This window comes from Labeo rohita, unplaced genomic scaffold (genome assembly GCF_022985175.1).
Source record: "Labeo rohita strain BAU-BD-2019 unplaced genomic scaffold, IGBB_LRoh.1.0 scaffold_79, whole genome shotgun sequence".
In the NCBI taxonomy this organism is placed as follows: domain Eukaryota; kingdom Metazoa; phylum Chordata; class Actinopteri; order Cypriniformes; family Cyprinidae; genus Labeo; species Labeo rohita.
This window is the reverse complement of record NW_026129733.1, coordinates 282,228-305,482: the sequence shown is the minus strand read 5'-3', so window position 1 is coordinate 305,482 and position 23,255 is coordinate 282,228. Positions and strand designations below refer to the sequence as shown.

Here is a 23,255-nt window from a genome sequence, read left to right as displayed (position 1 = left end):
AAGAAACTAAATTAAACAAATATCAGTTCTGATAAAACATAAACAGCCTTTTGCTGATACTATACTGGGAATTTAGCGAGCAGCGGGATGTCTGAGTTTATATTTGGGGGCGTGGCACAGAGGCTCATTGTAGCCTTTCTGTGATTGGTTTGACGTTCACTCTATGGCACCTTTGATTGGCTGACATCTGAGGCGCCCATGACGATTGGCTCCTGCCCGTTCTCTCCGAACCAATGAAAACACCCGCAGTAAAAGCCCGTTGTCGGTGATAGGTTGCTTTCAGTTTTCTCACAGCCAGTGAAAACACCGACGTGCAGCGCGCGGGTTTGCGACGGATGAAGAGTGTGTGCGTGTGTGTCACTGTACTGCTGTGTTTATCTGAGTAGTTTATTTGCACATGAGATCGAGTTTAATTATCGCAACATGTTGAGCGCGACATCAGACGCAGAGCAGTCCACGCGCTCCGCCACTGTCTCAGCGCTGCTCGGTAAGACGAACTGTTCCTGTCATTGACACACGTGTAGTGTTAGCATCAGCCGTGCTGCTTATTTCACTAGTTCACACACTGATTCATGTGTTTAGCGCGCAGACCTGTGAAGAGAGCCAGAGCTGAGGAGACGGAGACACAGCTACAGGAGTCCTGTGTGAACCTGCTGATGAGACACCAGAACACGTCACAGCTCCTGCTGGAGATCACAGTGAGTCTGATCTCATCCACAACATCAACAACGACACTCACATGCTCTGTTCTGAGTGTCACTGACAACACCAGAACAAACTACAGCAGCTCCAGTCAGAGTCACAGATGAACTTGTCCATTAAGAGGCAATATTTGACCCCCGGAATTGATTTCCGGGGCAGTGTTTATAATGGCCTATGGAATGCATCTTTTCAGAAGCACCCTTAAACCGGGGGTATTTAAAGGGGTCATCGGATGCTAAGTTCACTTTTTCATGTTGTTTGAACATTAATGTGTGTTGTCAGGGTATGTACAAATCTACCATGTAATGATCAAAATCCATGCAGTGGTTTTTAATTAATCTGTAAAAATAATATCCCTTTTTCAAATCGAGCCGTTCTCAGATGCCTGTCGGTGTGGCGTCACATGACAGAGGCCACTCCCACAATAGTTGATTGACATGAGCGTCTTACCTCAGACCCGCCCTAAATCAGCTGTAACAGTTCGACCTCCATTGTTTCGATGCCGGAGCAGGGATGTAAGTTAGACAAGAATTGAGTGATTGAGGTGTTGTGTTGCTGGATGTAATAATGAACATAGTGGTCGTCATTTACTCCCGACATCTGAGCCGCTGAAGATACAGTGGATTACGTTTGTTTGTGAAGGGAATGCGCCTCCCGATCTACATATATCCGTCTATGTTCGTGCGAATCATTCGTGATCCAGCTTCACCTACAGCAGAAGTGAGTATAAGGGGTTTATTATGAATCTTTGCAATCATCTTTCCTAATAACATGTTAGTTAGCAAGTTTCAGGGCTAAATGCGTGAAATGTGGCTAAGAGCTCATTCCATCAGAATGAGCTGATTTTTGCAGAGCTGATTTTGGCAAGGTAAAAAGGGTGTTGTTTTACACAACCATTGAGAATTTTTAAGCAAAGTATATTAGAGACTTTTCATTAAGACCCTAAAGAATCATATCAGCTTGTGGAAAATGGGCATCCGATGACCCCTTTAAAACCCATCCTGGAGTCCCTGCACTGCACATGAAACACACCTCATTCAGTCCATGCAGACTGGTTGTTTATGTCTGGACATACAAATCTGATATGATCAGTTGAAGTTGATAGTGCAGACAGTCTGCCTGAGAAGTAATGCGGCTTAAAATCTGCCTAAATTCATTTACGTCTTCACAAACAATTTCACTCCACATTCTAACAGTATTTGTGTGCATGTGTCGTTTCGTTAAAGCGCATAGCGAACGTTATCAAGGCGTTTGTGTGCGTGTGTGTTGCTCATCTGTCGTTGCAAATGGGCTGTGAAAAGTTTAACAAGTACATAATTGTATCACCATTCTGAGACGTCCTGGTTCATTCTCATAGGTGTTTCTTCTGCTGGAGTGTCTCCTTCATCCGTGTCTGACTCCAGCTCATACATGTACGACTGAACACCGGTTCTCTCGCTCTTTTCTTAGACACGCCCCAAAAAATTACACTTTCCACGTATTATTACAAATCTGTGGGGTATTTTGAGCTTAAACTTCAGACACATTCTGGGGTCACCCAAGACCAATATTACATCTTGTAAAAAGGAGTATAGTAGGTGCCGTTTAACTAACAATTAACTTTAGATGATGTTGCAAATGGAGTGTTACTGCAAAGTGTTGCCATGTCATAGAAATTCCATAGAGTCACAGTTTTACATTTTCAATGTCTGACCTCTCAAATCTGAACCATTTCCAGATCACTGAAGAAACTGGACCGTGTTGATGTGTGTCAGACCGTTACGTTTCGCTCCATTAGTGCGCGCTCACACGTGAACAGCTGATCCGGGGCGCCGTCGTGCGTCTGATCGTTAGGGCCCGAGCACTCAGTGCTTAAGCACCTGTTGGATCCGTTTGCTTTCATATTTTTTTTCTTTGTAATCCTGCTGTCAACATGTCTAATTGTGACATTTGCTAATATTTTTTATTTAAAACCCTGACATCTTGATTAAAAAAAATAATGAAATTGTGTCAAAACTTTCATTCAGAATAATCAATAAAATCTGAAAAATTCCTGAGGCACAGATCAGGCCCACACCTTCATCTTCCCACATACCGCATGGAATGACGGCACTTGGGCAGTTCGCTCCTGTTTGCCAGATTTGGGCCACAAGCAAGCCATAGGAAGGCCCAATGTCAGCCGTGAAAGTAAATAAATAAGTAAAATAAACCAGGACTGGCCCTAATGTGGGCAACAGTTGATTTTTATTCTAACCCTGGTCTTCCTCACAGTCTTCATGTGGCCACATGCAGCATGGAATGGTGGCATTTTGGCAGTGGTTCACAAGCAGGCCACTGCACAGACACGTTTTAGCGAAAATGAACCAAATAAACCGTAAATATACATTATCTGGGCCACACTAAGCCCTTTACGAGAGCTGTGCATCAACACTACTCAACATAATGTGAAGAGAAATTAAAAAAATGTCCTCCCTAGAAGTTCAAATAAGTTCCAGAAATGTGTCCTACTTTATAAAATCGTCCCAACCCAAGTGTTGCACAAGCAGCTATTCAGATGTCACAGATAAATCTTCAAAGACACATTCCAAGACTTTAAGAACAGCTCTTCATAAGTTTGAACCCAAATGTTTCTCACTCAGAGTCTGTGTCACAGCCACGCACTGTTAAAGAGCACACAATGAAGGTGAAAGGTTATATATCATTTTTCATCCAACAAAGGTAAATCCAAAATGATGTAGCACAGCAACATTCAAGACATGTAGATCTAAAACCAGACAAACCCCATGTGAACATACAGGGATAATTAAGTAGACACACCTGAACAGAATAATACAATCAACACAACAAGGAAATCGGTGCAAAAGGAAAACAAAGTCCAAATGAACAGAAACCGTGACAGATTGAGCTGTTATTATAGTGCACTTCTGTTACACACACATATATATCAGGCCCGTAGCCAGCCTAGTGGAAGGGGGGGTTCTTTTTTTCCAAAAAGTGGACCTTTTTCAGTTCCCACTCATTTTGTATTTAACTATGAGGTTCAAATACTTCATTTTGTTGACTGCTCATGCACCAGTTTGTGCTGTATTATCATGTGTGCTGGTATTTTAATAAGCATGATTTTTTGATTCACCAAAAATATTGACTACAATGTTGTCAAACTGCTTACCAAGATATCGCCTTGTTCAGTAAATATACACAAATACCTAAAGCAAGAAGTTAGTTAATTAAATGAGTGACGTTTTTAATGCAATAAAATCACAGATTCTTTGTACTGACACATATCCAAATGGTGGGTGGATGTGTGTCCCTCTAGGGGGGTCTGGGGGCATGCCCCCCCAACCCCCTCCCCCCCCAGGAGAAAATTTTACACATTTTAAAGTGAAATTCATTCATTTGGTGTACTTTAAGAACTCAAAAGTAAGAGCTCCAACCCATCTTCATTGTACAAATTGAACAAACAAAAAAGTTGATGACAGTCTGAAAAAACGGTTCTAGAACCGCCCCCGGTCAGAATATACTGTGTTCTTCCTTGACCCATGCTACACCCTTCCACTGAGTTTTCTGAGCCTCCATTCTGGGCCCCTTTCAACCTCTGAGCCCTATGCAGTCTTTCCTCCTTTTCAAAATACAAATATCAAGAAAGGAATTTTATGCAGAAAAAAAAAAAAAAAAAAAAAAAAAAAAAAAAAATATATATATATATATATATATATATATATATATATATATATATATATATATATGTGTGTGTGTGTGTATATATGTATATATTTAAAGACCTGCAGAAATAGAATTAATATGGAAAAAGCTGTCTAGTAATATGTTAAACTGATATTCTGATTTACAGCTCAGATAATGTTCATTATCAAAAACAGTAACATCTGTTCAAATTGTAACAACCTTATTTTTTTAAAACTTTATTATGGACAGGACAGATCAGAAAGGACAGGAAGTGAAATGGGCGGCGGGAAAGGTCCCCGAGTCGGTTCTCGAACACGGGAAGCCCGGAGCGCGCTGCCCACAAGGCCATTGGCGCCGACAACAACCTTATTTTTATATGATGAAATTATTAAATATAATTTTTCACCTCAATACCATGGTATAAAAATGAGCTACATGGCTTCTAGGTATTTGTATGAAGAACGGTGGTCTTAGTATTAATGCACAAACGCTATTAATCACAAAATACTGTAATTATATTCCATTACTCCTTTAATAGATTTAATACATGTATACATAATAATGTAACAGTTCGATCTGTCCCACAATTCTGCCGCAATACCATAGTACAGTCAGTGTTACAGTAAAAATAATCCATATGAAATGATTCTGACTATAGTTGCGCACAGTGTTTCTGCTGTTTGTCAGCGCTGTTTCATGTTTAAATCGCCATGTCATTGTGTTCTTCACCGAATTCAAGCGCTTCACTCTGGATCTCACAGCGCTGTTTAGTGCTCGCGAGTAAACGCGTCTGCTCTAGTGAACCTGCGCTGCTGTGTGAACTGTGATCTGTAGCGGATAACGCGCGCTTCAAACGACTAGCACATTTAATCCATAACGCGATTTTTGTCTTTTCGTCCCCAAATTTAAGACCTCTTGAAATTATAATTAAGACTTTTCTTATACTTAAGGTATTTAATACTTTTTATGGCTTTAAAGGTGTGTTGTTATTTAAAAGAACACTTGTTTATTTAAAAAAACAAACAAAAAAAAAACACGTACATACATTCCGGACCTTTGACTGGATGGGGTGGGTCGTTCGAACGCGACGGACACGAGCTAATTGAAATAAGCAAAAGTGATTCACGAGCTGCGTCCTGATTCAAAGACTGCAGCGGCTGACTTGGCCTACGAATGACGCTCTCAGTCTCGCCTTCGCGGGATTTCGTAATTGCGTCAGCAATTGCGTTATTTTATTTTTTTCGTTTCCTCACAGGACAGCAACACTAAAACATAGCCTTGTACAATATGATGCACTGCTGTACATTAAACTTCCCAACAGTAAATAAAGTCTTTTAAATGTCATGACCATGGACATATTCAGAAGTAAATGTAACATACAGTAAACGGTAGTGCAGCAGGAAATATTAATGCAAGTCCATCATATATAAAACATTTTTTCATCAGAATACAAACCAGTACATTACAGTATGAAGGATAATACTTTACTTAAGATTTTAATGCATGTATTAAATTTAGATTTAATGTAATGCATACATTACATTTGTATGGTTTTAATTTTCAAATGTTAATTGTCAAAAATGTATTGAAGAATTTCCAGAACTAATTCTTGTTTTTTATTTACAAGTTTCAACTTCTAATGAAAAAATAAAACAATGCACAGAAACAACTTTGCTTCATTTACAAATAATTTGTCAGTGTCAAAAGTGGTGTACAGAACAACTTCATTTCATTTTCCCAGCAGCTCCATTTTTGTTCCAGAACTGTTCTAAAAGAAGAGAAAAATCGAGACTAGTAAGACTGGGCTGCAGTCTTGGTTAGAAAACATGACACAGCAAGACTTGTGCACAAAACACTCCAAAAATCATGTTTCTGGATCATCACGCTCGCCTAAAACAATTGTGGACTATTTTGCATGACAGCTCTGCAAAATAAATCTAAATTTAAAAATGAAATAAAATAGAAATACAAGTGAAAAACTTAAAACATTTAACATTTGTTATTTGAGTACATTAAAACACAGTACTTATATTTGAAGGGTGCATTTGAAGTGTCGTTCGAATTGCGGCAGCGTTTGTCGCACCGCGGTGACGCGATCGGTCGTCGAATGCAGCCTTTGTAGGACCCGGCTCTAAATTAGGACAGCCTTCGTCGCATCATTGTGACGCAGTCGGCCTTCAAATACGCACTTCGAAGGATTTAGCCTATGAATTGGGACGCAGCTGCTGTTTCATATTAAAAAAAAAAAAAGTGAAATCCTGGTGGGACTGACAAACTGACTAGGGGCCCTATTTTAACGATCTAAGCGCATGGTCTAAAGCACACGGCGCAGGTGCACTCAGGGCGTGTCCGAATCCACTTTTGCTATTTTAAGGATGGGAAAAAACAGTCCGTGTATATATATATATATATATATATATATATTGTATATATATATATATATATATATATATATATATATATAATAAACAAATGTTTTGTGATTTTTTTTTTTTTTTTTTTTTTTTTTTTTTTTTTTTTTTTTTTTTTTAATAAGTAGTTTGACAAATCATAACTGTCAAAGTGTAGTGGCGTTTACAGATCCTACATTGATTACCTTTATCCTGTCTTCACAGTCACATGAGAAAATAAGAAGCATCAGCTGTGACGGATATGAAGGGCTGGAGCACAACACGGCTGTTCAGACGTCTGTTCTGGGTGAGACGCTCTCATGCAGTTCTCATACGTTATGAAAGACTAATGAGGTGGAATCAGCAGGTTTTTTAATTCTGTGAAGATTCTGAACTGTCAGTTTAAGCATATGATTAAAGCCATGAACATGTTTTTGTGTGAATCATTGCCTGTTTCTGTCGAACTGCTTGTCCTGATGTGATTATGTTGGTGTGTTTTGTGTTGATGTTGATCAGAGAGTGAGCTGCGGAGGCGATCGGAGCAGACGGGGGTTCCGGTCGGGCTGCTGTCAGCCAGAGTTTTGCTGGAAAACATCGAGGATCTGATCACACAGACGGACACAAACACAGAACAAGTGTTACTGGACGCTAAACAGAGAGTATGTCACGTGCCGATTCAGCTGATCTAGTTCTTACAGTCTGATGGACGTGTTCACACATTCAGCGTGTGTGTTTTATTAACAGACCGGCGTGTGCGCGTTACTGAAGTCGGCTCAAGCGCTGGTGTCTGCTGGAGTGTTGGGACCGGAGCTCCTCTGGCAGGAATACTGGAAGCTCCAGGTGTGTGTAAGTGTGTGTGGATCAGGATTTGATCCTGATTAAAAAAACTCACTGTGAGTAATCCATTGGATGCTGTGTAAAAAATAACCTCACTCTCACTGAAAGGTACGGCAGCATGTGTCCAAAGCATTTCTCTTTACCGCACATACAGGCATATTGTGCATACATCCATTAATACAGGAGTTTTTCCTCTCAATATAATGACATTAACTCCATGTTATGACATACTATTAACTAATCAGATTTTTCCTCAGCTTACTCTGATACAGGCCTCTGTGTGTGTGTGTGTGTACTTGTTTTTGCTTTTGATAGTAAAACCTGAAATTTTTGACCGGCCTGCGGTCCCCACAGTGTTAAAAAATGATTAAAAATAGTAAATGATGTTTATCTGAAAGTGTAACGATGCAGACATGTTTTCTGTGAGGGCTAGGTTTAGGGTTAGGGTTGGGATGATCTCAATCAGGTGTGTGAAACAAGGGAGACATGCAAAATGTGCAGAGCAGGGGGCCCCCAGGACCAGGATTGAGAACCACTGGGTTAGGGGATAGACAATATTGTTTGGTCAGTATAAAATCTATAGAAGTCTATGGAAAGTCCCCACAATTCACAAAAACAAACTGTGTGTGTGTGTGTGAGCGGGACTGCAGTGAAGAGTTGTTTGTTTTGATGTGCACACAGCCCGTGCTGGAGGTGATTTATCATCTACACACTCACAACATCCTCACGCTGGACTTCATGCTGGAAAGGTAACGCAGTCATGACACGACATACAGGAGAGATATGATGATCAGAGCAGCCGCCACATACACTGATCATGTGATGTTTGTGATGTGGTGATCAGAGATGCAGCCGTGAGCGCGTGGATCACCCGTCAGCTCGAAGCTTTATGTGCGTGCGTGAAAACGGCGGCGGACGACCGGCAGATACGACGCCAGATTCTCTCCAGTAAGAAATGATCCTCTCTGCCTCACGTCTGTCACTTTAGCATGCTTTGTTTAATTATTTTTTTATAGTTTACTTTATAATATTTCACTTAAGAATTGGCAAAGCATTGCATATAAATATACAGAGTAACAATTCCAAATGAGCTGTTGTTTGTGTTGTAGCTGTGGTGTGTGTTCTGGTGCGGAGGGCGTTTGAAGACTCGGGTCATAAACTCTCTCAGACGTGCTGTGTGATTCTGGACTCCATGATCTCATGTAAGTCCGTGGTTTACTGCAGAATCTCAGGGAGTGACATGTACTGCATTAAATAGTCAATTTAAAAAAATTACATTTTTTTTTTAAATAATGATTTTGCATACACCTTTCATGTGTTAAATTATTATAGAGTGATATGTTTTGTGTTTGATCGTCAGGGCTGCTGGACTCTCTGAGTGATACAGGCACAGAGACGTCGGCCGCTGACTTCTGGTAACTTAGTGAAGAGTAGTTGAATGAAAGCATGAGATCAGAGGTTTGGAGGACATCCCTCCAATTTTCTCTCTTTCTTTTTGGTACTGTTCTGATGATATAGCGGGTAAAATAAATATTGAACATGTCACCATTTTTCCCAGTTGTTGTCGGTCGACGTGAAATTTTCAGCAGATGTCTGTAACAACCCATGTAATCCACACATACAAACAGAACCAATCAAATACGTTCATAAATTATGTGTAATACAATGGAATGACACAGGGAAAAATATTGAACTACTGAAATGTGTTTAACACTTTGTACAAAAGCCTTTGTTGGTAATGACGGCTTCAAGACGTCTCCTGTATGGAGAAACTAGTCGCATGCATTGCTCAGCTGTGATTTTGGTCCATTCTTACACAGAGTCTTCAAATCTTGAAGGTTCTGTGCATCTCTTCTATGAACTCTGATCTTGAGTTTTTATTTTCTATTGGATTCAGATCAGGTGATTGTCTGGGTCATTCCAGCAGCTCTGTTTTCTTTTTCTGAAACCCATTGAGAGTTTCCTTGGGTGTGTTTGGGATCATTGTCTTGCTGAAATGTCCACCCTGGTTTCATCATCCTGGTACTGTAGGTGTTGGGACTGAACCATCTAAAATTAATTCCCACTGACAAGGAGCAGGATTGCTTTATAATCACGGATAGATTTCAGCTGGTGTCTTTCCATGTCTTTTTGCACCACCCTTTCTTCATGTGTTCAATATTTTCCCTGTGTCATTCCATTTTATTACACATAACTTAATTTATGAACTTATTTGTTTTGTTTTCTTTGTATGTGTGGATTACATGGGTTGTTACCGACATCTGGTGAAAATTTCAAGTTAACAGCACCTTTAGAAATATTTTTACTGAGAAAAAAGGGTGATGTGTTCAATACTTATTTTACCCACTGTATATGTTATTTAGGGATGCATTGAAATTCTGGGACAAAAACCGAAAATTCTGGATGCACTTGGCCGAAAACTGAAACCAAAAATGCTTTGCAGTAATTATTATTTTATAAAATGATATAAAGTGATTTTGTACGACTTTTTCATTTAACTCAAAAATGTTAGTGATATTAAATTAAAAAAAAAAAAAACACAAGCCAATAAAATAACCACCCTTTTTTTTTTTTTTTTGAAAGTAACTGGACATAAAATTTTATTTATATTAAATATCAGTATATTATTTGTATTCAGTGTATGCAACAGAATCAGATATTACTTTTTTTTTTTTGGACTAATTATCCACACGATGAGCAAGTCCTACAAAGCTGTTATTATCAGAGCATGTGAGCAGATCATCGTGGGGAGCAGATTGGTGAACTATGATTTATTTGAAGTTTACGGTTTCAAAAAACTAGTTTTCCAGGATTTTAAATTATTGAACAGAAAAGTAAATGTCTTCATTTAGGAAGCTAGAAATAAAAATGTGATTAATGATAAACCTAATAAGCAAAATACAATTCTGCCTCAAAGTTGTGTGACAGTTCAGAATTCTGCTTCAGATGCATTAATATTTCATTCCTGAAAATCAATAATCCATTCTGGGAAGTTGTGGTGAAGCTGACACGGAGAAACTCTTATATTATTCAGAGAGAGAACGGGATGTGTTGTGGCCGGGGACTGTCACGTGGATGTTCATGTTTGTTGTTATCAGGGTTCAGGTGTTTGACGTGTCGCTGTTTGACGGTGACCGTGTTCCTGAAGACACGTTGCGGCGCTTCTTCACACACTCGCTCATGCGCGTTCTTACGTACAGACCCGTTTACAAAGGTGAGACTTCTGTCAGATTCCAGATTCATTTCTTACATTTTGCCTTCATGTTCTGCATTAGTGAAGGGCAGATAATGTCATGTTGACAATAAACAAGTGAAAGTGCACATAAACTAGTTTGCTGGTGCAGTATGAGTTTCAGAAACACAAGGAGATGTTTGTAGTGTGTCTGACGTTCGGTCACTATATTTGAGTGCTGCTGTTCAGACTTCCTGTATCTCAGCATGACAGCTGAGTAGTGTTAGACAACTACTCAACGAACGAGTGAATGAGACGTCTGTTTTTGCTGCACCGATGAACAATGTTCCAGTAGATTTTAAACAAATTTGAGCGATTGCTTCAATGTCTTGCATATAAACACAGTCCCCTATGGACAAAGAAACCTAAACCTAACTAAAGCACAGACTGACAGGATGTCAGGAACCTCTTTTCTGTTTGTATCTTTGCAGCAGCTTGAACTGTGTGTAACTGCGTGTAATTGTGTTTTGTGTAGTGTCAGATGTCATCGCTATACAGAGTGAATGGAGCTTTGCTAAAACCCCTACGTTATTGACGGCTCTTTTCTGTAAGGTCAGTGACTTTCAGACACTTTGAACATATTCTTGACACACATTCTCTGATTCATCCATATGTTTACATAAGGGGTCATCAAGGACCCGCCTGTTTGATCGTCACTCCTGCCTTATGAAATATTTTCGTGGATGGACAGTGATCTCTGTCAATAACTGTTTCTTGTTTTGAAAAGAGAGAGAACGCTTCATCAGGCCCAGAGTAACAGCTGCGTCTCGTGTGTGTGTGTGTGTGTGTGTGTGTGTCAGATGTGTCTTGTGTTCAGTGTGGAGTGTGTGTTGGACCAGCTCCTGCAGGTTTTAGAGACGCACGAGGTGAACTGGCGTCACATTCTGTCGTGTCTGTGTCATCTGCTGATCTATCACTCTCAGACTCAGAGCTGCCTCACAGGTACACGCCATCGCTCTTCAGTTTCTGACGAACGAACACCGAGGGGGTAATTGCACGTCACGCAGCGTCCGTCTCTGTGTGTTCAGATCTGCTGTCCGGACTGCTGAGATCAGCGTTCGACGGTTACGACGTGGAGAAGATGATCACGTTGTTCCTGTTGGCCCGTCAGGCGTCTCTCGAGGGTCCCGCCGTCTTCCCCTCATACAGTGATTGGTTTAAAGTCTGTGATTTGTCTCCATATTAAACCCTTGATTAGCTTTGACCTAAGTTTGAGAATTTCAAATGTCACTTTTAAAAATCACGTGTTTGTGTTTTCATTCGCCTGTGGTGTTCAATCTGTTGTTGGTGATTTGCTTTGTCAGTTGTCGTTTGGTGGCTCCAGCAGCTATCATGCTAAAAGCAAGAAGTCCACAGTGTTTCTCCTGAAGTTCCTGTCAGATCTCGTTCCTTATGAACCACCGCAGTATCTGAAGGTCAGACGCACCCGGTGCAATTTAAGTGCAACCTAGTACCGGTTATTCACAAATCGTGCAATGTCATTTAGAATATGAAGTCTATAAATCATTGTGGTCCTCACTGATTTAGATGCCGTTTGGACTGAACTCCCTTCATGTTTCCTTTCTTTCCTCCTCTCGTTCCTCAGGTTCATGTTATGCATCCGCCGTTCATCGGAGGAAAGTATCGTTCTCTGCTGCAAGAGTACGTCACCCTCGCCAAGACCAGACTGAGAGATCTCAAGGTCTTAAAAGCTTCTTAATGTGTTGTTTGTGTTTTTATGTATGAAGTGTCATTCCACTGCATAGGAATGGATGTGTTTTGCTGGGATTTACTGTTGCGTGTGTGTGTGTGCAGGTGTCGCTGGAAGAGACGGGGATCTTTGAGGTGGTGAACGGGTCGGCCGGCGCGGTTGAAGTAAGTCACGTGAACGCGTGTTCTGTGTAACGTATCAGTTTTAGCTTGTTTGAGTGTTACAGAGGCAAACAAGTCTGTTTCTGGGTCATTTCAAACTTATAGCTAACAGCATTTGTTTAATTTGTTCCTTATGGGTGTGCTTGAGGGATCAGCAGTATTCTGACAGCAGACTTTATATGGAAAATAAAGGCAGCTAATAAAAAACACAGCAATAAAAATCAGCAGTCTCACAAATCTGCATAAATGCAAACAATGTAGCAACAGGTGAGAATAAAGGTTGAAAAGAAAAAAACCTTATCTGACCATTGTCCAATGAGAAGCACAAATGTCCTCTGACGAATGCCTGTTGCACTTGCCATTTGAAGATAATGATGATGATGGTGATGATGGTGAAATACTGTTCGCTGAGTGACAAACGAGTCCAAACCATAACCGTCCACCATCCCGAACAATCCACCGAAAGAATAAATACCTTCAAAATTCCTTTAAAAAGTCCTTCTTAAATAGAATATACAAACTTAGCGTTGGCTTACTAACAAACACATTCAACAGAGCACACATGAAAAAACTAATTACAATTTATATGTAAAGTCAACTGAACATGCTGAATAATGTGATGAACAGACTAAACATAGAAAAACACTTCCTTTGAGCTTGAAACAAGTGTTTCTCAATCTGGACTCTGTGCATTGCAGGGTTGGGGTCAGTTCAGGAATGAACTCAACAATTCCAATTCGAAGAAGGAAATGGAATTGGAATTGGAATTGGAATTCAACAACAATTACAGGAAACAGAGTTGGAATTGAATTGGAATTACAGGAAGTGGAATTCAATTCAGGGAAATTCCATTGAATTCCGTTTATTGCTGTTTCTGAGCATTTATTTGTGATTGCATTTAGAGACATGCATTTGAACTTTATTTGTGATGCTTTACAAATACCAAGTAATGTATGAAATAGAGTTGATCAAATGCAAGTAAATAAAAATGAGAACTGTACATTATGAATTAATAATTGAATGACAGTGGTGATAAGTTTCTGGATGTACTATACATTCAATATATGATTACCACATAGTATATGCCTCAACTCACAAAAAAAAATGATTCCTGTTCATTCATGTATTTCATTCACTTTTTATTGCATCGAATTATCATCATTTCCTGAAAATTGTCATCGCTAAGATTGCATCTCTCAGGCCTAAACATCTCAAGTGGAATTTAGTGGAATTTATTTGATTTCAATTCTGTTTCCTGACATTCCAATTCAATTCCAGTTCCATTTCCTGTCAGCTGCATGCAATTCCAATTCCAATTCCATTCCAGGAAGTGAATTGGAATTTACCATTCATTCTCAATTCAATTCATGAATAGCCCCAACCCTGGTGCATTAATCTTCCTCCACTACTTTACCTGGTTTTATGTTAGAGGACGTGAGAGGCTTAGAGCCCCTAGAAGACGGTAGTAGAGCTATAACCTTATATAGTCCATAGTAACAAAACTATACTGTTACATACACACACCCCCCAATGAGTGTAAGATGTGCCATAACCACAATAAATCTTTGTACATGACGGGTATCGACGTTGGTTGGATCAGACATAAGAGAGAAAGAGTAATTAACGTGACCTAACCTTTGTGGGGCCTTTTCACTTTGCAAAACGTTTGGCCTTAAAGCCGTCATCCGCTCTGGATAAGGGATGAGTCCACACTCAAGCTACAGTAGTCAGCATTTGAAGTGGATCAGAAAGTTCATGAGAGTCGTCCTAAAGCGAGAACAGAATGTTTTGGTTTTGGTCCACTTTAATGTTGACTACTGTAAATCTCTGACCTGGAATCAAGTTTGTTTGCGATGCTGCTCATAGTATCGGTTCTTCTTGGCTTGGGCTCGCGCTACAGTCTCCTTTACCAGGCTGATGAGTATAGTATAAACAGACTGTTGGGGTCAGGATGGTTGTTAAACTCTTTCCATGGTTTTTTGCACTTACGCCCAAGAGCTATTTCTGCTGGTATAAATCCTGTGCTCTTACAGTCATGGCCAAAAATATCAGCGCCCCTGCATTTCTGTCAGAAAATGCAACACTTCTCTCAGAAAATTGTTCCAGTTGCAAATGTTTTGGTATTCATGTGCTTATTGTTTTTTGTTGGCACTGCAACAACACAAAAAAACAGAGAAGAAAAGTCAAACTTGATCAAATTTCACACACAACCCAAAAATGGACTGGACAAAATTATTTGCACCTTGTCAACATTGTAAGAAATAATTGCTTTTCAAGCATGTGATGCTCCTGTAATTTGTATTTAGACACACCTGTGACAAGTAACAGGTGTGGACAATATAGTAATCACAAATGAAGCCAGTTAAAATGGAGAAAAGTTGAGTCAACCTTTGTGTAAAGAGTTGTCTGTGGATTTGAGAGAAAAAACATGGATCAATCTCAAGGCTACAAGTCCATCTCCAGAGATCTTAATGTTCCTGTGTCCACTGCGCGCAATATCATCAAGAGGTTTACAGCCCATGGCACTGTAGCGAACCTCCCTGGACGTGGACGGTGAGCAAAATTAAAGTCCACTTCCAGAACAATAATTGACAGATGATGTACTCACCCCTGGTCATCCAAGATGTTCATGTCTGTCTTTATTTCTTCAGTGGAAAATAAATTGTTTTTTTCAGGGAAACATTTCTTTTCAGCATTTTTCTCCATATAATGGACTGATGTAGTGCCCCGAGTTTGAACTTCCAAAATGCAGCTTAAATGCGACTTCAAACGATCACAAATGCGGCTGTAAATGATCCCAGCCGAGAAGGGAGCCAATAATTTTGTCCAGTGCATTTTTTGGGTTCTGTGTAGAATCGTATCAGATTTGACTCCAATGCAAAAAAAAAAAAAAAAGTGAGAATCAAAACATTTACAACTGCAAAAATTTTGTGAGAGAAAGGTTGCATTTTCTGACAGAAGTGCAAGGGTGCCGACATTTTTGGCCATGACTGTATGTAGGGATGCACCGAATTTTTGTCCGCCAAAAATTATCGACAGAAAATGGCATTTTAGATTTAGGTTTTTGGCCAAAGGCATCCATAATTTTCTGTTTTGGTTTCAGCCCAGATTTTCAATTTCGGTGCATCCCTACTCTCTGGCAAATCTATGTTCTATGTAGGATCTGATCATGATTTCACAATACTATTTACCTGCTCAATCAGATTTGTCTGTGGAAGTTACAAAAGCTGTCTTCTGAATCTCCAACTGTCAATAACCACTTCAGAGTACTGAAGACAGTGGCTCCGTGTAGTGACTCCAGGATGTCCTGTATCTGGGGCATGGGCTAGGCATCTAGGCGGAGCTTGGCATTCAGTCCACGGTAATCGATACAAAGTCTGAATCCTCCATCCTTCTTTTAAACTACCACCACTGGAGAAGCCCAAGGTGAAGTAGATCAGTGGTGATGATGCTGTTTTTAACAAGATCAGTCCGACCAGTTTCCAGTAGGCCAGTTTAACATCAGTCTCAAAAACCTGCAGGAATGGACCCAGTTGGCATAAAAACAAACAACGCAGCAACAGATGGAAATAAATGATGAAAAGAAAAAACCTTATCCGACCATTGTCCATAGAGAAGCATGAATGACCTGTGATGAATGCCTGTTGTACTTTCCTGTAGAAGACGAAGATGATGATGATGATGATGGTGTTGGTGGTGGTGATGATGATGAAGATGATGGTGGTGATGGCGGTGCAATACAGTTCAGTGAGTGACAAACGATGGTCCAAACAATAACAGGTCCACCATGTGCTCCAAACAAATGTTTTAGTCCTTGAGTGATCAATCTAAACAATCCAGCATAGGATGTGATGCAATAGCCTCAAAGAGTAAATGCCTCCAAAATCCACTCAGTGAGCATATTAGTAGTATTAAAACTATTCATATAAAAGAGTCCTTCTAAAATAGATTAGGATTCTGCCTAGTCTTTCAAACGTTGACGAGGTGTATGAATGCTGCCCTGTCACCCTGTTTGGGCCCAGGGTCTGCTGGATCATGTTGCCAAGGTGGGTCTCCTAGCGAACAGGTCAAAGAGTTCTCCATTTCCCACACAGTCGTCACGCTCACTGGGATGACGATTCGGTCACAACGCGTACCACATTCTTGCCCAGTTTTCACCTTTCTCTGGGATTACTTTACCTGCTGGTGAGGAACAGTGACACATGAGAAAATGACTCAGTTGTGTGTGCTCTTTGAGCAGGGCTGCTTAACCCTGTTCCTGGAGATCAACCTTCCCGCAGAGTTCAGTTCCAACCCTGATCAAACACACCTGTCTGTAATTCTCAAGTGCTCCTTCAGATCCTAATTAGTTGCTTCAGGTGTGTTTGATCAGGGGTGGAGCTGAACTCTGTGGGAAGTGAGATCCCCAGGAACAGGGTTGAGCACCCGTGTCTTTGAGGGTGGACAGCAGGCGTTCTGTTCTCTCTCTCGACCGACGCGTTCCCCATGGGTTGGGGAGCAGTTTGCAAACACGGAGGTACCAGGTTGATGGGCCAGTCAGTGGATCACACCAACCTGCTGGAGATTTGTGCACAATTGCTCAGGGAAGTCACAGGGTGGCACATGGATTTCCGTGCTGCTAACCATTTTGGTGGACAGAACCAAGGCACCTTCCTCTCAGGAGGTATCTCAGCTGGACAGCCGTATTTGGCTCTATGACCCGGCATGTCTTCAGTTATGGGTCTGGGAACTACTGCCCTTGAGCAGACAGTGAACCCTCAGTCACTGTACTCAACTCTAGGGCCGCTTCTACACAAACAACACCTCATACCTATTAAAGGAAGTCTTTTTGTTTGTGATGAGAGACAGAAGGTCTTTGGACAGTGGCATGGCGGTGTCCACCTTATGTGTCTCAAGTTTTATGTGGTGGTTGTGTGTTTCTGCACACAGTTCATATGGATGTTTATTCCACTGGACTAGTTTGATAGTTATTTCTTAAAAAAGGGTGCCTGCGAGGTGCCTTAAACCTCCTTGCTCTCCTGGTTCTCCTGTGTGCAGTTGACCTCTAGTGTTGGGATCTCTTTGTCAACCGCTTATTAAACTGTTGGAAATCCTTAAAAGCAGCCTTCCTCCTGGCCATGGCTTCTATAAAAAAGGGTTGGACTGTCGTTTGTCACTCACCAGAGCGTGCTTCGTCTGTGAGTCAGTCCTGCATGAGATGGAAACCAGAGGGTACTGGTGTTCTCCTTTAGCCCAATCTAGCTTTTCTTCCTAAGGTGCACTTGCACCAGTTATTATAGTCCATTGAGCTGTAACCTCCAGTCAGCAGTTCTTGAACATCTGATCCTTCTCAGCTCCTGTTCAAACCTTGAGGTGTTATGTGAAGGCTGCAGCTCAGTTAAGAGCATCAGAACAGTAGTTGTCCATTATGGTGGTGCTAATAAATGTGCTCCTCTAAGCAAAGGGTCGAGGTGGTTGTTGTGGTTGTTGCCGGTCTGAGACCATCACCTCCCATGGACTGTTTCCTCTCATGAGCCGAGTGTTTCTCTTACTGGCTGCAGTAAGGTGGTCTCTCCCGGTGGTTCGCTGTTTCTTCTCAGGAGTTTTTCTTTTTGTTGTTGTTGTTTTGTTACTTTCCTTGTGACTTTGTTGGTATACATCATCCACTCCTATATGACAACCAAATATTGACTAAATGTAAAGAATATTTCCACCAGGAGGCAGAAAGTCAAAATGTATGTAATGTATTTTCAGTGTCCGGCGCAGCAGGATGTAGAGAAGGCCATAACACTGTTCATGACCACCAATAAGATCCCAGCAACAGTCATAGAGGCCAGGTACTGTCAGATCACACACACACACACACACATACACACACACCTGTTGAAACTGTGTTGTGAGTGTGTCTTTCTGTGTCTTCAGTATTTTTCGGAGGCCGTATTTCCTTTCTCGTTTCCTACCTGCTCTCCTCTCTCCACGTGTGGTGAGTGTCATCATTTTTTCGTCGGTACGGTCTAGGTTTAGATGTCGGATGAGAAGAAGTTCAGATCGTGGTTGTAATCCTGATTCTCTTGAGGAAGACCCCACGTAACCCATGTGATGTGAGGAAGAGACTGTAATGCTGGTGTGGGGTTTTGAGGATGACCAGCGGCTATAGTAAAATGTTGGACTGGTTTTTAATGATCATCAGATTTTGTCTTTCGTTGCAGCTTCCTGTGAAGTCAGATCCCAGAATGATGTTCATTGAGGCCTTAAGAAAGTAGGTATCACTTTATCACACATTGTATTAATGCATACCATAACATTTAAATGGTTTTGAAAATGTAAACCTTTATAATGTTTGTTGATTGTTTGTATTTGGGTGTTTTTGTTTTAAACAAACAGGGCAGATAAGATTCCCGGCGGCCTGTACACGTCATACACTGAGTCCTGTCAGAGAGAGACCAACAGACTGAAACAAGGTGCTTCATCACAACATTTCTGTCCATGATTTAAAAAAAATACATATTTGAAATAATTCTTCATCTAATTTTAAAGGATAAATTGTAACTTTGAATTTTAAAGATACTTAATTTAAATATTTGTTGTTTTCATTTGTTATATATGTGTACAAATGAGTGTTCCTGCCAGCCGTGATCCTGCTGATATTACCATTACAACGAGTTTACAGAAAACAACAGAGTTTTTCTAGGGAAGTTTATATGTGGTTAGGAAGGAAATGTGGCATGACATTGTAAATATTTAGCAGGTCAGCAAGAGTGATCTTATAGAAATCAGACAAGTCATTCATTTAAAGATGTGAGAGCAGCATCATTAGGTGTCATTATCAAACTGGCTTTCATTTATTAACAATCTGTTTTAACTGAAGTACAAATTGTACATGTAGATCATACTTGAACACACGTGACATTTTCAATAGTGTCCATAATTCAAGAACCGCTTGTGTGTTTTACCAGAGTGACCTGAATTAACCCCTCATCATGTTTATAGCTCTGTGTGCTCATTTATTTTCTCTCTGATGTAGAATGTGTAAAGGTCTCTGGGTTTGTGTGTCCACAGTTTACTGTGGGTTTTGTCTGCTGTTTTTACAGCACGCACTGACATAGACGGCATGTGTGGACATTGTAGGTGTGTCTGTGATGCCTTGAAATACATTGGAAGCTTACAGTTTTTTGCGGTGGCCATTGCAGTTCAATGCTATGTGTCTTTTAGCTGAGCTTCCATTCAGTAAATAGCTAAAAAGCGCTGTGATGCATTGTTAATGTGTGTGTGTGTGTGTGTGTGTGTGGAGGTGTGTGTGAGTCGAGTGAGGACGATCACCTGCTGGATCTACAGGAGCAGTTCCTTCATTTGAGGAGAATGATGACTGACGGGGCCTCTGACGGTGGTAAACACACACACACACACGTTCATGCACACAGTGTCTCACTATCAAAATGAAGGTGTACCATAGTTATTCATGATAGAAAATGACAAAAATATTGTTTCCTTTTACGATGAGGAAAGGTTTTTAGCTCCTCTAAACCCTGCTGTCTGTTCTGTCATGGCAGATGTTTGTGCTCAGCTGTCCAGGATCTCTCTGACTTTGAGGAATGGGCGTGCTGATGAAGAGACAGGAAGTGATGTCATCACACTGAACCGGGATTCGCCCGATTCGGCGCACACTGCTGTATGAACTCCGATTAATACTGCTGTCAGTGTGCGGCTCCTTCAGAAAGCATTCACCCTCCCGCCGTTATCCCAGCATGCTTAAATGGACCCCGTTTACTCGTGAGGTTCACGATCAGCGCCCTGGGATTTGCTCCGTTCATTTTGCAGGGGTTGTTTGTTTTTAGCTCGTGTGAAGCACAGATTCTCGACCGCTTCTCCTCACGTTTCTCGAGTTTGTGAGTTGACGCAGGGTTACGTCGTCCTCCTGGTTCGGTGGAGTCGTGCGCTGAGTTCACACTGAACAGTTTGTGTTCAGCAGAGGTGAGGAGTGAGAAGTGGCAGGAAATGAGTCAATAAATGCCGCGGTTTTGCTGTGTCATGGGACTAAAGCTGGGCTTATCTTGATAGATAAACAGACCTTTGGTCCCTTTATCTTTGCTCTTTGGCCTGAAAATGAAGTGATTGTTTGGCACAAACTTCTAATCAACTTCTAGGCAGTAAACGTTCTCAGGTCAGTGAACCAAACACACAGGAAGAGCTATGAGGAAATGACCTCATCAGCTATGTTAAACCCCATTTAAAGTCTGATAACATTTAGAGCTTGGCTGTGGGTGTTTTCTGAATGTGCTGCACATCTGGTTATTTTTACGTCAGATGATAGATGTATTAATCCTCACAGTTTGCAGTCTGACTCTGTCTGCATCTTTCAGGTCACCGGTCTGATCTTACAGAACTTCTGTCTGTGTTTGCTGGACGCGTCCAAAGTAAACCCTCCTAACAGGTTTGACCTCCGTTTTCCTCATGTCATGTACATGTTGTTTCTGCCTCAAAACGTGAAGCCAAATGTTTGAGTTCTGTTCAGACCAAGCCTTCATCGCAGTCGTTCCTGTATAATCAATATTTGAACATTCTTACTGACATTGCTGTAGCCAGGATTAGGCCATTAAAACAAGCTATAACATCTGAGAGAAATTGTATAGTTCTAGGTATTATTAGCTTTACTCTACTAAAGAGTGTTCTTTAGACCGTCTGAGTGCTTCATCAGCGAGACTGAGTAATTTTGATTACAGGAAACACGTGTGTGTGTGTGAGAGTGAGATCAGAAGTGTTGTTTTACTGCTCCTACATGCTCACTTCTGAGAAAATGATTTGCGTTAAATACTTAGAAACACATCCAGGGGACACAGACACATCGTTAGAGACCTTAAACGGTCACGTGTCGATCATGTGTTGTGATTGGATGAAACGGAAGCATCCGGATTTGATTAGAGTATAAACGCCGAGTCAGGGTGTTCCTCTTGGTCACAGTCTGCAGACATGACTGTACTGCCTGTGTGACCGTCACCTTTTCTTGCAAGAAAATGAACCTTCAAAAGACTTTTGTCTCATACATTCATTGAGACAGAAAATAGGCACAATGGTTGATAGATGTTGTTGTTTCTCAGGCAGGGCTCGTGGCCGAGTGTGTTTGCGAAGGTCCTGCTGGGTCACAGGTGGCTCCTCTCAGCTGTGATACACAGACTGTGGGATCTGCTTCGGTTCCAGGTATCTGCTCTTCACTGTCTGATTGCTCTTCTCCAGCAGCATGAACCGGACTCTAGTTCAGAGCCACGGCTAATGGCGGTTCGGAGTTGGTTCGACCGGCGAATCTTCTAAGAACCGCTTTGCCTTTCCACGGGCCACATTAGCATCTGAACACAACGAATCCAGCACAACGCGTCTCAGCCCCTGACGCGAGCGGTTCTTACTTCTAGGCTGCGTTTACACTGGCACAACAAATCTAATTTTTTGCTCACACCTGACACAGACCAGAATTTGTCGCACACATGTAAACACGAGGTCCGATTGCTTTCGCATCTGATCCGGGCCACTTCCGAATGTGGGTTTTAATCGGATGCATATCTGATATCTGGGCGTCCGACCCACATCTAAACGCGCACGTCCGATTCCTCTCAGAACTTCTGATGCGAGAGAGACGCGTTTGTCCATAAAGACAGTGTTTTAATGTGCTGTATGTCACATTTTATTTTATTTTATTTTATTTGAGCTGGTTTTCAACCCCCGCCCTGTGAATTCGGTCTCAAGATGCACACCTGTAATGTTTTCTTCTAAGGCATTTTTATAAAAGCTGCTTCGATATCTTAATTTAACTAAGGCCTAGTCCTGACTTAAGCTAAGCCCCGTCTGTGAATCCAGGTCTACATTTCTCAGCAGTGAGGTGATAAAATTCACAAGTTTCTCTCTCTGTCTTAATTCATTCAAATTCATTCAAATAAATATCTTGGCAGTGCTTTATTTTACTAAAGAATTGTACCTGTAATGAGCTGTAGGTAAAACACGAAAATGACCGTCATTTTCAGATTTTGTGCTGTAAAACATCCATGGCAGCTTTTGACCATGCTGAGGAATTATAATGGCCACTGGATGTGTGAGTTATATGAAGAATTTTTATTGGCACAGCCATTTAAAACCCAAGGGTTTACCTTGTGCGTAGTAAAGCGATCACTGACCGTCATTTTGGGTGGAAATTCATGTAAACTCAGATACAGTGGCATGTGAAAGTGTGAAGAATGTGAATACTTTTAACAACATAAGAGAGATCATACAATATGCATGTTATTTTTTATTTAGTACTGTCCTGAGTAAGATATTTTACATAACATATGTTTCTATATAGTTTACAAGACAAAACAAAAGCTGAAATGATTAAAGTTTGGGAGCCCTTGGTTCTTAATGTGTGTGTGGTTACCTGGATGATCTACAAGTTTTTTTTGTTTAGTGGTGGTTGTCCATGAGTCCCTTGTTTGTTGTGAACAGTTAAACTGAGCACTGTTCTTCAGAAAGCATCCAGCTCCTGCAGATTCTTCAGTTTTCCAGCATCTTTTGCATATTTGAACCCTTTCCAGCAGTGACTGTATGGTTTTGAGATCTTTTCACACTGAGGACAACTG

General features: G+C 41.0%; 1 protein-coding gene across 2 annotated transcripts in view; it reads left to right on the top strand.

Annotated features, from left to right (window-relative positions):
* Positions 1-300: 300 nt before the first annotated feature.
* LOC127161974 (Fanconi anemia group A protein) overlaps positions 301-23,255 on the top strand; it is a 32,201-nt gene continuing 9,246 nt past the window's right edge. Inside the window, exons 1-24 of one of the 2 annotated variants that reach the window (XM_051104757.1) lie at positions 301-487; positions 583-698; positions 6,981-7,062; positions 7,272-7,414; positions 7,500-7,595; positions 8,274-8,341; positions 8,437-8,540; positions 8,702-8,794; positions 8,953-9,007; positions 10,691-10,806; positions 11,300-11,376; positions 11,625-11,766; positions 11,853-11,986; positions 12,129-12,239; positions 12,410-12,505; positions 12,619-12,678; positions 18,409-18,491; positions 18,577-18,637; positions 18,864-18,913; positions 19,039-19,115; positions 19,946-20,041; positions 20,205-20,323; positions 21,015-21,085; positions 21,750-21,849. In XM_051104757.1, coding sequence (XP_050960714.1) covers positions 424-487; positions 583-698; positions 6,981-7,062; positions 7,272-7,414; positions 7,500-7,595; positions 8,274-8,341; positions 8,437-8,540; positions 8,702-8,794; positions 8,953-9,007; positions 10,691-10,806; positions 11,300-11,376; positions 11,625-11,766; positions 11,853-11,986; positions 12,129-12,239; positions 12,410-12,505; positions 12,619-12,678; positions 18,409-18,491; positions 18,577-18,637; positions 18,864-18,913; positions 19,039-19,115; positions 19,946-20,041; positions 20,205-20,323; positions 21,015-21,085; positions 21,750-21,849 — 2,214 coding nt within the window. In that variant the 5' untranslated portion in view covers positions 301-423. Of the gene's footprint in view, positions 488-582; positions 699-6,980; positions 7,063-7,271; positions 7,415-7,499; positions 7,602-8,273; positions 8,342-8,436; positions 8,541-8,701; positions 8,795-8,952; positions 9,008-10,690; positions 10,807-11,299; positions 11,377-11,624; positions 11,767-11,852; positions 11,987-12,128; positions 12,240-12,409; positions 12,506-12,618; positions 12,679-18,408; positions 18,492-18,576; positions 18,638-18,863; positions 18,914-19,038; positions 19,116-19,945; positions 20,042-20,204; positions 20,324-21,014; positions 21,086-21,749; positions 21,850-23,255 lie in introns of both variants that reach the window. The other variant, XM_051104755.1, reaches the window with a different exon arrangement.